The following is a 14,567-nucleotide window of genomic DNA, read 5'->3' as shown; positions in this document are numbered from 1 at the left end:
ACCTCTATCTTGCCTGAGATCGGTTTCAGCTGCTGACTTCAGCTGAAGCAAAGGCATTATTAGCATGAAAAGTGAATGAGATGCAAAAGTTGGTGGTGTCTGTAGAAAGGCAGACTGGCATTCAGTCTTCTACAGCAAATCCTGGCACATAGCATATTTACTCTGGCTGTCTACAGGGAAGCAGGATTTGGGACTTAATGAAGTCATGAGATGAAAGCAGGGATTTTTGTCTGTTAGCTTGTGATCAGGGGTGGTTTAAACTAGTATTTGTTAACGGTATAATGTGTATTTGAGGTTAGTTATTTTCTGTTGTATAAATCTATTAAAACAAATAGGGGAAAAAACAGTTCTCTATTTACATAAGGAAGCCATAGCTGAGGCTGAGTTAGGTACGTATTTTGTTTCTTCGCTTTAGAGAAGGGAATAGAGTGTGTGGGGGGGTGTTATTTATAGAATTTGTTTTATTTTTATTTCCAGCATTGTCCTTTGCTGTTTTAGGTTTGGAGATACCACTTTGCAAGAAAGTGTTAACCAGGAAAATTTTGAACTTCTTAAAGAATATTACAAGTTGTTTACTGAAAAAATGCCTCCTGATTGTAAGTATAAAATTAATAATGTAGCATTCAAACTGATTTTAACAAGAGTTACAGGTGATAGACCACGGCAGCTTGTAATGCTGAAACTTTAAGTGTTAGTATGAAGCTTCTTTACGTTTAGACCTCAATCCTGCAATTTATTCCAAGTAGGTGGACCCCTGTGACTACATGGGGCGCCACTGAATAGGGGTCCATCTGCATGGCACGAGTTGCCGGATCCAGGCCGTAGTAGAAAGGTGAAACAGTAACAATGGGGTAAATTATCATGTTTTGCATATTTATTAAAATAACATTTATAGTAACGTAAATAGAGGTAACTAGACACCTATGGTATTCATCCTCAACTACCTCTCAGAAGTTTGAGTTAATTAGCTCCAGTCATTCACTTAACTTTTTATTCATTTCTCAATACATAACAAGATGTACAAAACTAAGGAGTGAATTGCAGATATAGAGCCTATCAAAGGGTCCCATTGTAATGTCCAATTAAGTCAACGGAAAGATTTTCATGGACTTCAGTGGGCATTGGATTAGCCCCTATATGTAGATGGAATACTGTTTTATTACTTTAATTGTTGAACTCAAAACACTGAAAAGACCCATTAGGTCATCTAGTCCTGCCAAGGCAGGGTTATGTTCTCAAGTGCTTTGTCTAATGTATCTACTTTTAAATAACTTCAGCAATGGGGCTTCCACCACATCTTTGGGAAATTATTCCACAATCTAAAGATCTCACCATTAGGAGTTTGGTGAGTTTTTTAGTGATATTCACCCTACATTTTTCTTTGCTCAATTTCAAAATATTACTTTCACACACTCAATAATAAAAAAAAAGGAGTACTTGTGGCACCTTAGAGACTAACAAATTTATTAGAGCATAAGCTTTCGTGAGCTACAGCTCACTTCATTTCCACCAAATGCATCCGATGAAGTGAGCTGTAGCTCACGAAAGCTTATGCTCTAATAAATTTGTTAGTCTCTAAGGTGCCACAAGTACTCCTTTTCTTTTTGCGAATACAGACTAACACGGCTGCTACTCTGAAACACTCAATAATGTGTCTCTCTTCTTTCTTGTGTATATATAATCCTAAAGTATGTTTCTATTTTATCTGACTCATCTAGCGTGATTTGGGTTACAACGATCAGGGCTTGGTTTAGGATCTGTCATTTATGTCTGGCTTTTTCTTTGTGATGCAGACCTTATCATGATGATCTGTACTTTTTGTCATCTCGAGCTTGGTCAGGTCACTTACCATCTGTGTCTCACTTTTTCCATCTGTAAAATGTGGGTGGCCATGTTTATCCACCTTTGTAAAGGGCTTTGAGTTCTATAGATGAAAAGTGTAAGTGTGTATTATTGTTATCATGTGTCTATTCCTTATAAATTTCTGCTGCAGACTACAGCAGCCTCTGGGCTAATAAATATTTCTTGAAGGAAGCATATAACATCTTTATTCTGTGATCTGCTTCTATTTTGTGTCCCAGAGTTATTTAAGGTGTTATTTTTAACATATAGGGCATAAAATGAGTTGGGTCCCAGTTACCTCCAAAATTGCCTCTTACTGCATTTGGGATTGTCAGAGGCAGTTGGTTTCACTGCCACGGGCTGAAGGCAAGGGGATTTCAATGAACAGTCATCGAATAGTGGAATTTGCTTTCTGCCTTGGTTAGTCAATTTTATTCTGTTGACCTTCAAGTCAGTCTGCAAGGCTGAAATGTTCTCTGGCTTTATTCTAGGGAGCAGGGTGAGTATCGGGGTGAGATGATAGTAGGTGTCAGTTCTGTAGGAAAGATGGTGGGATTTTGAGAGTTTATTATTCTTTCTTTGACACAGAATTCATTCGTATTGTTGCTTTATAATATTTGTCCACGCACTGAGTGTATGACATAATGTAGAATACTTCTATTTCATTTGATTACCACTGAACAAAAGCAGCTTCTGTGTGTGTGTGTGTGTGTGTGTGTGTGTGTGTGTGTGTGTGTGTGTATACACACACAATTATCAATATGTATATTTATACCAAGGGTGGTGGTGATATTCATGTGATAAATTGCAGACCAATGTGGTAAACAGGTAATCATAAGAGTCAGTCTCCAAGAAACTTATAATCTAAATAATCTTTTTTGTTGTTTTCCTCTCTAAGCCTGTATAGTTGTCAGTACTAAAATGGTCTGCCTTTCCATGAAAGGATATAGTAAATAGTACCAAAACCATGTTTTTACAACTCTCTCTCTTTGAAAACATCTTTTTTTCTGAAAAAGGAGACAGTTGGAACACATTATGATGTGGTATGATGAAAAGGTTTTATCACTTTTTCACCATATTAAAGTTCAAGCTTCTTGTCATCATCTTCAAGGGCCTTCACATATCTGCCTATCTCTACTCATCTTCTCACATCTCTTGTCACGTTGCCCTGTGCTCTGCCAGCCTACACATGTCTGTGATGGTGTGTATAAACCCTATGCTTCAACAGCCACAAAAAGGGCTAATGACAGAGCAACTATTCCCCATCTGTGGCTAATTAATTGACTAGCAACAGCCTGGAAGAAAAGGCCAAAGCTCAGGCATAAGTGGTGGCTACCAAAGAGGCTGGGAACTACCTTACAGAGGCTTCTCAGCACAAGTCTGACAAAGAGACACCTACGGAACAGACCTAGAAACCCCATAGGGAGTGGGTTGAGACTTCCTAAGGCCCATGTTGCCTGGCATTTGAGAAGACTTCAACATAGGGATTAAGGAGTAACCTTTATAGGCTTGGAAGGCCATGCGAATGGGGTCTGAAAGAATGAGCATATCCTTAATAGTCTCTTAGTTAGAGGGCAGGGAACCGAGCTCACTCACAACACCACTTCTTGCCTCTCCTGCAACCCTCTACATGTTTTCTTTCATGCCATCCCTTAGACATGGAACATACTCCCTGATGTAGCCACTACCATATCCTGCTTCAAATCTCTCAAGACTCTCTTCTACCATGATGCCAAAATGAAATTGCTCACCTAACTATGGCTAGTCAGAAAGGTAGTTGGTAGGGTTTTTTTATGTGATAATATATTTAATATCTTGGTCTGTTGCTTATCTTTTAGTCTGTGAGGTCTTCAGGACTGGGATTGTGTCTTTCTGCATATGTGGACCATGCTTAGCACATTGTGAGTGCTACCATAATAGAATAAATATAAATTGTTACGTGTTTGGGTTGATTAGCACAACTCATAAGTGGCTTTGCTATTCATGAGTACTGGAGATGTCCCAAATTCATGCCAATAAACCTTCATACTACAAGACACCACCATTTATTTCTTCTATAGAGGTCATGATACTGAATAGAAAGTACACTAATAATCCTACACAAATTGACTAAATGTTCAATTTGAACTTCCCAGCAGTATACAGTTATTTTTGTATAATACCTGTCTATTTTATAACTAGCTAATATATTCTTCTGACTCACTTATGATGAGACGACAACAGAAATATAAACAGATAGACAAGTTGGTTTGTTTTTTTTAAATGAAAGCTATTCAAAACAGGTGACTCTCTGTGCTTGGCAGCATTTTTCACCATCACCATTACTGCAGCTTGTGGTTATTTTCTCACTTTTTTTGACAGATTTGAGTCAAAGCTTTGTGGGTTCATGTGATGAATGTTATCAAATGCACACTTTGCAATTAACAACATAATTATACTCTGCATAGGCTAGTAGGTTTTTTTCTTGCTGAGATCTTTAACAGCCACTGGAATTAGTGTTCAGGGTTTGTTTGTTTTTTCAGCTTGAGAGCTAATCAGAAAATTATTTTCTTCTTTTGCTGCTGCTATCTGACTTTGGTGTTTGAAATAGACATCTCTTTAATCTGCAAATGAGTGGAAACTTAAGTACTATGCAAGAGAGCCTCTCTTGCCTGAAGCTGCCAGAATTGTTGCATTAGCTGAAGAGTAGTCTCTTGCTAATGAATTTACTCACTACTTGCATGCAGCAATAATCTAAATAGGTTACAGACTGAGAAACTCAGCTTTTCAAATGGCTTCATGAAAGTGACTTTACCTCCGACACCTAATAACTCCTAATTTCTATGAAGTAGTCCTTCAGATTAGTGTATATGTGCGTATGTGCACCTGCATGCACACATGCACATCCCTAAAACAGATCACCTACTACCTCCCTTGGACCTAACTAACTAAAAAAAATTTTTTCATGCAAATGGCAACCCCTAGTTTTCATCACCTGGGTACCCACCTTTGAGGTTATTTATATGCCATGTTGGTAATTTAAAAGGGATGGAAAATCTTCATTCTTTTTCACTGTTTTCTGGTCTTACACTTATTAATCTCCACAACAGAGAGTTATGTTCTGGAAAGTTTTTCCTTCCAGAATTTGTAAAAAAAAAAAAAAAGATTATTTTCCCTCTTACATTACTTATTAAAGATTGGAGCTATTGAAGTATTATTCTGGGGTACCCTGTGATGTGAATAATGTGCAGTGGTTATCTCCAGTGATGAGCTGCCAAAATCTTAACAACCGGTTCCCTCCTCACCTCATGAGGGGGTTGTGGCCTGCCCCTGCCCTCCGGGACACCGCCCCCGCCCTCCGGGACTCCTGCCCCATCCAAACCCCCGCTTTCCTTGAAACCCCCCCCCATCCACCTCCCTCCCCTGTCTCCTGACTGCCCCCAGAACCAGGCAGGAGGTCTCGTAGGCCACCATAGTGGGTTTCTGCCCCATCCTAAGAGCCAGAGGGACCTGCTGGGGGGCGAGGTGGGGAGTCCCAGTGGTGCTTACTTGGGGCAGCTCCCAGGAAGCATCCGGCAGGTCCCTCTGGTTCCTAGGGGCGGGGTAGCATAGCTAGGGAGGGAGCAGGGAGAGCGGCCGCTCCCCTAGCTGATCACATCAAAAGTGGTGCCTTAGGCACCGGCTCTGTGGGTGCTCCGGGGCTGGAGCACTCACAGGGAAAATTTGGTGGAGAGCACCCACTGGCAGCTTTCCGCCCCACCCTGTGCCCAGCCCCATCTCGCCTCCGCCTCCTCCCCTGAACGTGCTGCCCCGCTCTACTTCTCTGCCCCCCCACCCCCACCCCGGCTTCCCGCGGATCAGCTGTTTGTGCGGGAAGCCTGGGAGGGCTGAGAAGCAGGCGGCGGCTTCACGCTCAGGCCCAGGGAGGTGGAGGTGAGCTGGGGCGGGGAGCAGTTCCCCTGTGCACCCCCCGGGTTACCTGCTGTGGCATGGGCAGCCGTCCTCGCGCCCCCCTGCCCCAGATCGCCTCTGGTCCACCTCCCTGGGCCTGAGCGCAAAGCCGCCGCCTGCTTCTCAGCCCTCCCAGGCTTCCCGCGCGAACAGCTGATCCGCGGGAAACGGGGGGCGGGGACAGAGAAGCAGAGCGGGACGGTGCGTTCAGGGAAGGAGACGGAGCGGAGGTGGGGTGAGCTGGGGCCAGGCTGGGAGCTGCCGGTGGGTGCTCTCCATTCACCAAATTCTCCAGCCCAGAGCACCCATGGAGTTGATGCCTAAAGCGCCACTTTTGGCCTGTTAAGTTTAGAAGCCCTTTTAGAACTGATTGTCCCTCTCAGGACAACCAGTTCTAAAAGCGCTTCTAAATTTAACAACCAGTTCCAGCGAACCGGTGCGAACCGACTCCAGCTCACCACTGGTTATCTCATACCAACCATTACTCCCCTGATTCCTATCTTCCATACATATTCTATCACCATCAACAACTTTTTCCTCCTTTACCCATGTCAACAATCCCCCAAATCTACTTCTACTCCATCTGTTTTTTTATAAAATGCTACTGTGATCTGTTTCATTCTGGGATTCATTCTGGTAATAATTTGTAACTGTTCTCCCGTGTGTCTTCTTCCTTTCACCTCATTTTTACTGTTGCTGCTGTCTTTTCAGTCTCAGTGATCTTATTGTAGTCATTCACACTGTGCCACTCCATCTTCCTGGACTACCTCCAAATCTATGCAGGCATGTCTGGTTCCCTTCAAGAACTATGCTTATCTAGCCTCACTGCACATTTCTGCTGATGTACTTGTACTTGTCTTATTGCAGTTTCTCCATTTCTGGCGAGCCAAGAGCCCTTGTTCTATGGAGATTCAACGGGTTTTGTTCTTGTTCTTCTGGTCTTTTTTATTTACCTCCTTCCCTTTCTCTCCACCTTTTAACTATGTTTACCATAATGCTGATACTCAACTGTATATATATCATTCAACATCTTTAATAGTTCATCTCCATTCACCCTCTCTGCTCTCTTGACTTGAGGCTTGTCTATACAGGGAAGTTAGTGCTCAGCAAGAAAAGGTCTGAATTTACAGTGCACTAACTACACTGCAGTTACTCCCTGTATGAGCACTTTTACTGCACACTTCGTGAGCTTTAGCTTAGTACGCTTTAAGAGGTAAGTGCTCAGCTGCACTCCAGGGCTTTCGCTGTACTGTAGCAGTGTTCACATGGTGAGTTACTACATCGCAAGCTAGTGCACTGTAGATTCACATCCTGGCCTGCTGTGATGCAATTCACCATGAAGATAAGCCCAAAGTAAATTTTCAGCTTCATTTCAACTGCCTTCAGTTAAATGTTTTACAGACAGACATCCCTCTCTTGACTAAGTGGAGCTTACCATTAACCATTATCTGTTCTTCTACACATCATTCATGTGTAGATCTGCCCATCTCCACCTCTGCAAAATTGCCCAGGTATGCCATTGATTTGAGTCCCAGTCTGTTATACTACTAATTCTCCTCTTGTCTTCACTATTGGATTTCCCTGTTGCCTCTCCAAATCCCAGCTCTTCAGACTCCACCATTTTAAACATGTTGTACAAAGACCGACATTACACTGTCACAGCCTGGTCCAGTCCTGCTCTCTGAAGAGATAGCACTCTGCTGTGAGAGGATCTGAGCGCTGAATCCCATCTGCTGCTAATCATCATGGGGCTGAGTTGGGACTGATCACTGTTCCTACCACTGGGTCATTCAGGCATGCTCTCCAGGGTCTTTTCCCTGAAACAGATTTTTGTGAAGAGAGAGCCCATTCAAAGGCAGAGGCCCTGCTGGCAGGAACCTATTGTTCAAGCAGGTGAGATCCATTCTGTACTGAAGAAAAGGAGTACTTGTGGCACCTTAGAGACTAACAAATTTATTAGAGCATAAGCTTTCGTGAGCTACAGCTCACTTAGCTGTAGCTCACGAAAGCTTATGCTCTAATAAATTTGTTAGTCTCTAAGGTGCCACAAGTACTCCTTTTCTTTTTGCGAATACAGACTAACACGGCTGCTACTCTGAATTCTGTACTGATTGTCCCTTGATTTGTCAGACCTTTCCAGGCTGAGTTTCTTCCTGTGTGCCAAGTCCCTGCTACAAAGTGGATAGTCTAATTTACAATGACAGTTGCAACATTCTTAAAACCAAATGGAATTTGTAACTGGAGATAGACATTTTTACCAAACTGACGGCCCTTTCATTTCTGGATTCCTTTCAAACTTCTTTTTAAAACTTCTTTTCTATGCAGCTACTGTAGCACACATTATTAGTCTCTCTCTTGTCCCCACTCTCTTTGCTCATCTGGCCTCCTCTGTGTGCCTCTCTACTTTCTCACCACCTTTGGTTAGCAAACTTATTCCTCCGTAGTTTTTGCCATCTGCTGCTGCCATTCTGTACCTCTTTGCTTCATTGACTTTCCATCTTCTTTCAAACCACAGATGAAAACAGTTTTCACTTGCCAATTCATCTTCATTTCTCATTCCCTTTGACTCTCTACTCCTATTAAACCATACATAATAGTGAAGTGTTTTGGGATAGTTTCCTACTGAAAATGCATACAAATAAAGTTCTATATAATCCTCCCGATTCATCCAAAATACAGTACCACTTTTACAATATCCCAGAAGAGCTGAACGTATGAAGGATATGAAAATGTAGCATGCTTATTGAAAAGTAAATTTAATAAAACATACACAAAGGTAACAATATATGGTAAGAATGATTGTTTAGGACTCACCCTAAGAGGCTACTAGCATAAACGTAGATTAATCCATGCCTCTGTTGTTTTAAATTGCCATTTTGATATTTGGGCAACAGCCACACCCATGTCAGGAAGCTGGGGATGATCTTCTCCAGCCTGAGAAGACAGCTGCATGCAAAGCACTCTGGAACCACATGAAAATCAAGAACCTCTGCTTTGGTGCCATATCACATCTGCAGAGCATGCATTCTCCAAAGTACAACCTCTTTGATAGGATACAGTAATCTAGGACATATTTCTTTATAATCCACAAAAATAATTTGACAGTTTAATACTGTTATATGATTTAAGGATTTGAACAGTCTTTCACATCCAGCCAAGGCATGAGTTATTTTAGCAATACTGTTTATTAAAAGACTATTTACCCATGGTAAAATGGTGTCTGCCCCAAATTAAGAATTTGCTAGGATGTATTGGGGAAAGACCATATTATGATGAACTTATATATTTTCTTAATGATGGTATGATAAAGCTTCAAAATATCTAGAAACTCCTTTCTGCATATTCACTGTATGTATGCTGTGTGTTTTTTTTAAAAAGTAGACACAATGTGCAGATAATATATATTTATATAGGCAGGTAAGATAATCTTCAATAACACAATTACAAAAATGAATTACAAAGCCAGTTTTTAAAGTGTTCGTATTATTTCTTTTGTGTTCTTTTTGCAGGGCAATATTGCATGTGGGTCAGGCAATTCAGAGAGCTTTTTAACATATTTCTTTTTGTGTATTTTTAAAATTACTTCTCAACTACATATCATGAGTGAGAGAAATTATCACCTTCATTAGAGATAGAAAATAAAAGTTTGTAAATCAAACAGTTGTCATTCTGCCTGTGATCAGATTAGGGGAATGGCTATTTGATCTGTATTGTAATATTCTTTTTAGTTTTGACTGTCTGATTTGGAAATAAATCTTGGATCTCTCTATTTCAGAAGGATTTGGTTATAGTAGTCGGAGGATCCCCCTGCCTGGTTTTACTGAGGCAAAATTACTCAATTGGCCAACTTGAAAGAAAGAAAGGCACCCGGATAGAATTGTTTTCATACCACTTCCTATGGGTCTAAGATATTGTTATGTTTTTTTAAATGTTAACAGTTGATAAATCACTTTTAGTTCACGTCTGTAAGAGGAAGTAATCCAGAAAAATTGACAGAACTTGTGTCTAATAATTTTCAGTACTAATTTGGAAAGAGGTAACATGAAAAAAGTAATGTGCTATGTCTGTGCCCTTGAAGCCCTAGAATAAATTAAAGTGCCAAGTCCTGGATTGCTTAGTGACTTATATTTCCCATTGACTTGTCTTCAGTGGGAAATTTGGATGCGCAAGGAATACACAACCAGACCTTCTCAGACAGTTCTCAATTCACTTCCAGGGCCTTTCTGTGTTCTATTTTAAACTGACAACTACAATCTAGAACTAGGCCAAATCCTGCAAGGTGCTGAGTAGTTGATAAGATGGAAGTTGAGGACTTTCAGCAGCTCTCAGATCATGACCTGTATAAAGTAAAGCCCTCTGTTTACAGGGAAAATATTTTTTTCTTATTCATTAAATAGTTAGTTGCTACTTTCTATGAAAATCCTCATGAATCCAAAATGAGACTCTAAATGTTGGAGCTTTTCTTTAGTGAGAAAATCTTTAAGTCAGCATAACCGTTGGCACTGACTGTTTATTTCTTTTTAGGGCTACCACATTTTCAAGAACAGAATGACCTAAAGGAATTACTAGAAAATCTCCATCAAAATATCCAGGCCAAAAAAAGAAAGAATGTAGAAATCATGTGGGTGGCTGCAACGGTAAGCTGCTTTGTTCCAATTACTTTCGTATATGGTGTACTAATTTTCCATTACTTGTTGATATGAGGGCTGCAAGGGAATTTTTAAGGATGCACTCAGAAAATACAGTGATTTGGGTCACAGAAGTACCTACATATTTCTAGACCAGTGGTTTTCTATCATTTTCATCTGCTGAGCTACTGTAAAAAAGTGACCCTCTCATGGATCCATCTCCCCTTCCAATACCTGAATCCTCTGCTTCTTGATTCTTAACATTTTCATGCTGTAGATCATCTAGATCATCACAGATTCATGGCACAGAGAACTCATGGAGAAGGGTGAAGTTCCAGAGGACTGGAGGAGGACAATCATAGTACCTATCTTTAAAAAGGGGAACAAATTGGACTCAGGGAATTATAGATACCTGGAAAGATACTGGAACAAATTATTAAATAATCAGTTTGTAAGTACCTAGAGGATAATAGGGTTATAAGGAATAGCCAGCATGTATTTGTCAAAAACAAGCCATTAGAAATCTAATTTCCTTGTTTGACAGGGATTACTGGTCTAGTGGATAGAAGGAAATCAGTAGACTTCATATATCTTGATTTTAGCAAGGTGTTTGACAGTCTCACATGACATTCTCATAAGCAAACTAGGGAAATGTGGTCTAGATAAAATTATTATAAGGTGGGTGCAAAACTTATTAAAAAAGTAGTTATCAAAGGTTTGTTATCAAACTGGCAGGGCATATCCAGTGGGGCCGCACGGGGATCTGTTGTGCGTCCAGTACTATTCAATGTTTTCATTAATGACTTGAATAATGGAGAGTATGCTCATAAAATTTGCAGATGACACCACGCTGGGAGGGGTTGCAAGCACTTTGGAGAACAGGATTAGAATTCAAAATGACCTTGACAAATTAGAGAATTGGTCTGAAATCAACAAGATGAAATTCAATAAAGACGAGTTCAAATGAACAACTACAAAGTAACTGACTAGGTGGTAGTCCTTCTGAAAAGGATCTGGGGTTATAATGAATCACAAATTGAATACGAGTCAACAATATTATGAAAAAGGCTTATCTTTCTGGAGTGTATTAACAGGAGTGTCATAGGTAAAACATGGAAGGCAATTGTCATGCTCTCCTCAGCACTGATGAGGACTCAGATCGACTACTGGGGAAAATAAAACATGATAAAATGTTTAGAAAACCTCACCTTTGAGGAAAGGTTAAAAAAGCTGGATTTGTTTAATCTTGAGAAAAGAAGATAGAGGGGGGGACCTGATAAGTCTTCAGATATATTAAGGGCTGTTATAAAAAGGAAGGTGATCAATTTTTCTCCATGTTCGCTGAAGGTAGAACAAGAAGTATGGGCTTAATCTGCAGCAAAGGATATTTAGGTTAGATAGTAGGAAAAATTTTTGAACAATAAGTGTGATTAAATTCTGGAGTAAGCTTCTAATGGAAGTTGTAGAATCCCCATTACTGGAGGTTTTTAAGAACAGATTGGACAAACACCTGTCAGGAATGGTATAGGTTTACTTGGATCTATCTCAGCACAGGGTCCTGGACTTGATGATCTTTCGCGGTCCCTTCCAGCTCTACATTACTATGATTGTATCATCATTAGTAAGGGCTCCTCCACAGGTCACGGTTCAAAAAAAAAAGTAGTCTAAGTTCAACCTCCTGCACGGCAAGAGAGCTATCAGAGTTTACTGCAGCTTTCCATGTAGAAGTAGTATACATCTGAGACAGCTGCTTATGGTGAAACTTACAAAGAACAGTTCATGGGACTTAATAAGACACCATAGGCTATGCACTTCTGGGCACCAATCCTACACTTGGCTCTGCCTGAGCAGATTACTGAACCTGTGCAGAGCCCTGTTGAAATCACTAGAGCATGTAAACACAGGGGCCCGTCCATGTGCTATATATTACAGTATCAGGGCCCTGGCTACTAATACATGCCCATAGGGATGTTAAATCATGTAAGATATTCCCTTCAGTATCCAGTTACTGTTTTTACAGTGAATCTTTTTTCTAAATTTAAAATAAATCTATTATTGTCGCATACCAAACTTCAATTATTCATAAGTGTCTTACTTTTATTCTTTAGTCTAACAAGCCTCGGGGCCTGTTGCAAAACATAATTACTTGATTTAGCTCTAGTTGAATATTTCTGTACACAAACTCTATTGTTCATAGTTTTATGTAATGAAGGTACTTTAATTTGTAAATGAATATCTAGCTGCTACTGCTATAGGCACTCTACAAATCACCTTTACGTAAATTACACATATGTCATTCCCGTAGCTTCTGTCACCATGGCAGTTAGGCATTCCAACTTCAGTGATTAAAACACCAATCAACTAGATATGTTTCAGAGTAGCAGCCGTGTTAGTCTGTATCCGCGAAAAGAAAAGGAGTACTTGTGGCACCTTAGAGACTAACAAATTTATTTGAGCATAAGCTTTCATGAGCTACAGCTCACTTCATCAGATGCATGCAGTGGAAAATACAGTGGGAATATTTTATATACACAGAGAACATGAAACAATGGTAGAACACGAAACAACTAGATATGGTATTTGAAGAAATACAAACTAAGGAAATACAAAGCATAAAAGTAATTCAAACAAAAACCCCTCTAATGATTAAAAATATTCATAAATAAATAAAACACCCATATTTTTTGAAGAGCTTTTGCAGCAGGGACATGAAATTTGGAAGGGAGATTGTCCTGAGGTCAGACCGGGTCCTGGAGTCCTTTGCTACTGAAAATCTGTTCAGATTTCAAAGAGTTACAAGCTATCTGAAATCACTATTTGCAGTCCGCGTTATGCTCCATAGAGTTTGATAAAGGCTTGGTGCTTAAAAAAAAAAAAAAAAAGCAAACATTCTGTCTGCACTGAGCCTGCTCCTTAACATTACTGAGCCTCCTCAGACTTCCTCGGTACTGAATATGCTCCTGAGAATCTCCCTGCCTCATGTTGAAATAACCAAATACTGGTGTGATGTCTCCAGTTTTCTTCCTTCCAGGTGATATCCCCATCAAACTTTGCCCAGTGTTTGGGGAATTAAATTAGGGAGAAGCCTTTTCTTCCTCTAAAGATACCTTCTTATTGCTTCTCCCCTCTGTTTAATACCCAATGGTCCAAACTATTTCCTCTCTATTCTAGCTGTTACTGGTGTCAGATCTCTTACGTTGCTGTCAGTAGAGCCCGTGGAGGGAAGAGATTCTGCTCCATCTCCCCTGTGGCTGGAATGAAGGGCTTCTACATAGTAAATTCCTGAATAGCAATCTGTATACAAGAGAAAGGGGCCTCATAAAGCAGGAGTCTCAGAAAGATCCTCCTTGAAAAAACAGGCCTAAGGGACTAAAAGTCCACAGTGTTCTCTCTACCTTCAATTGCCTGTTGGGGAGAGGGTGGAGGGTTTTAAAAGGCCCCCTCTTTCCCAAATTATAGCTCACTTTTATAGCTGTCCGCCAGCTATATAGGTTGGGGGTTGCTCAATCCCACTTCTACCTCTCCAACTGTCTCTCATTTAGGGAGAGACCACCATGTATGACTGTCAAGGAGAAGAACAGCCTTACCACCATCATAATTTCCTGATACATAACACATCTCTGAGGGAGGGTGCATGGTTGGGTGGCCATGGAGTATATCTCCAAGGTTGCTCTCAAGAGGGTCCTCTTGCAGCTGTGGAAACACAAGTCAGGATTTGACCTCACACTGTGTAGATTTTTGAAATCAGGGTGCTTAGTATTGGTATCCAAAGGGGTTAATTTATAACTTGGCAATCTAAAGGTTTGAACCAAATTCTCTGCCTGTGTAAACAGGCACAGTGCCATGGATTTCAATGAAGCTATGGAAGTTTACACCAGGAGAAAATTTAACCTTTAGCACACACAGTAGTCTAAACGCAAGCCCTTTCTGTACATTTTCAAATACACAAACTATACAGGGAAAAGACATTTTATCTTTCATTAACAGTGGGAACAACAAGATTCCAATGACACACAAAGACTCTTTTTAGTAATAAAGTTGTTGCCATTTTATATATTGCTAATGCTATTTTGTAGTAGGGTACTAAGTGTAACAACATGTATTACAATGTAATTCCAGAGTGTGTAAAAAGGTAAGCCTTTTTCCAATAGGAATTTTGCAATTATC

At 40.3% G+C, this 14,567-nt stretch overlaps 1 protein-coding gene across 1 annotated transcript in view; it reads left to right on the top strand.

Moving 5' to 3' along the window:
• INPP4B (inositol polyphosphate-4-phosphatase type II B) overlaps positions 1-14,567 on the top strand; it is a 521,268-nt gene that overhangs the window by 469,897 nt on the left and 36,804 nt on the right. Inside the window, 2 exon segments of the mRNA XM_043513204.1 lie at positions 499-596; positions 10,297-10,409. Coding sequence (XP_043369139.1) covers positions 499-596; positions 10,297-10,409 — 211 coding nt within the window.

The sequence above is a fragment of the Dermochelys coriacea genome, chromosome 4 (assembly GCF_009764565.3).
Source record: "Dermochelys coriacea isolate rDerCor1 chromosome 4, rDerCor1.pri.v4, whole genome shotgun sequence".
In the NCBI taxonomy this organism is placed as follows: Eukaryota; Metazoa; Chordata; order Testudines; family Dermochelyidae; genus Dermochelys; species Dermochelys coriacea.
Note: the sequence above shows the minus strand (reverse complement) of the source record. Positions and strands in the feature narration are given on the sequence as shown.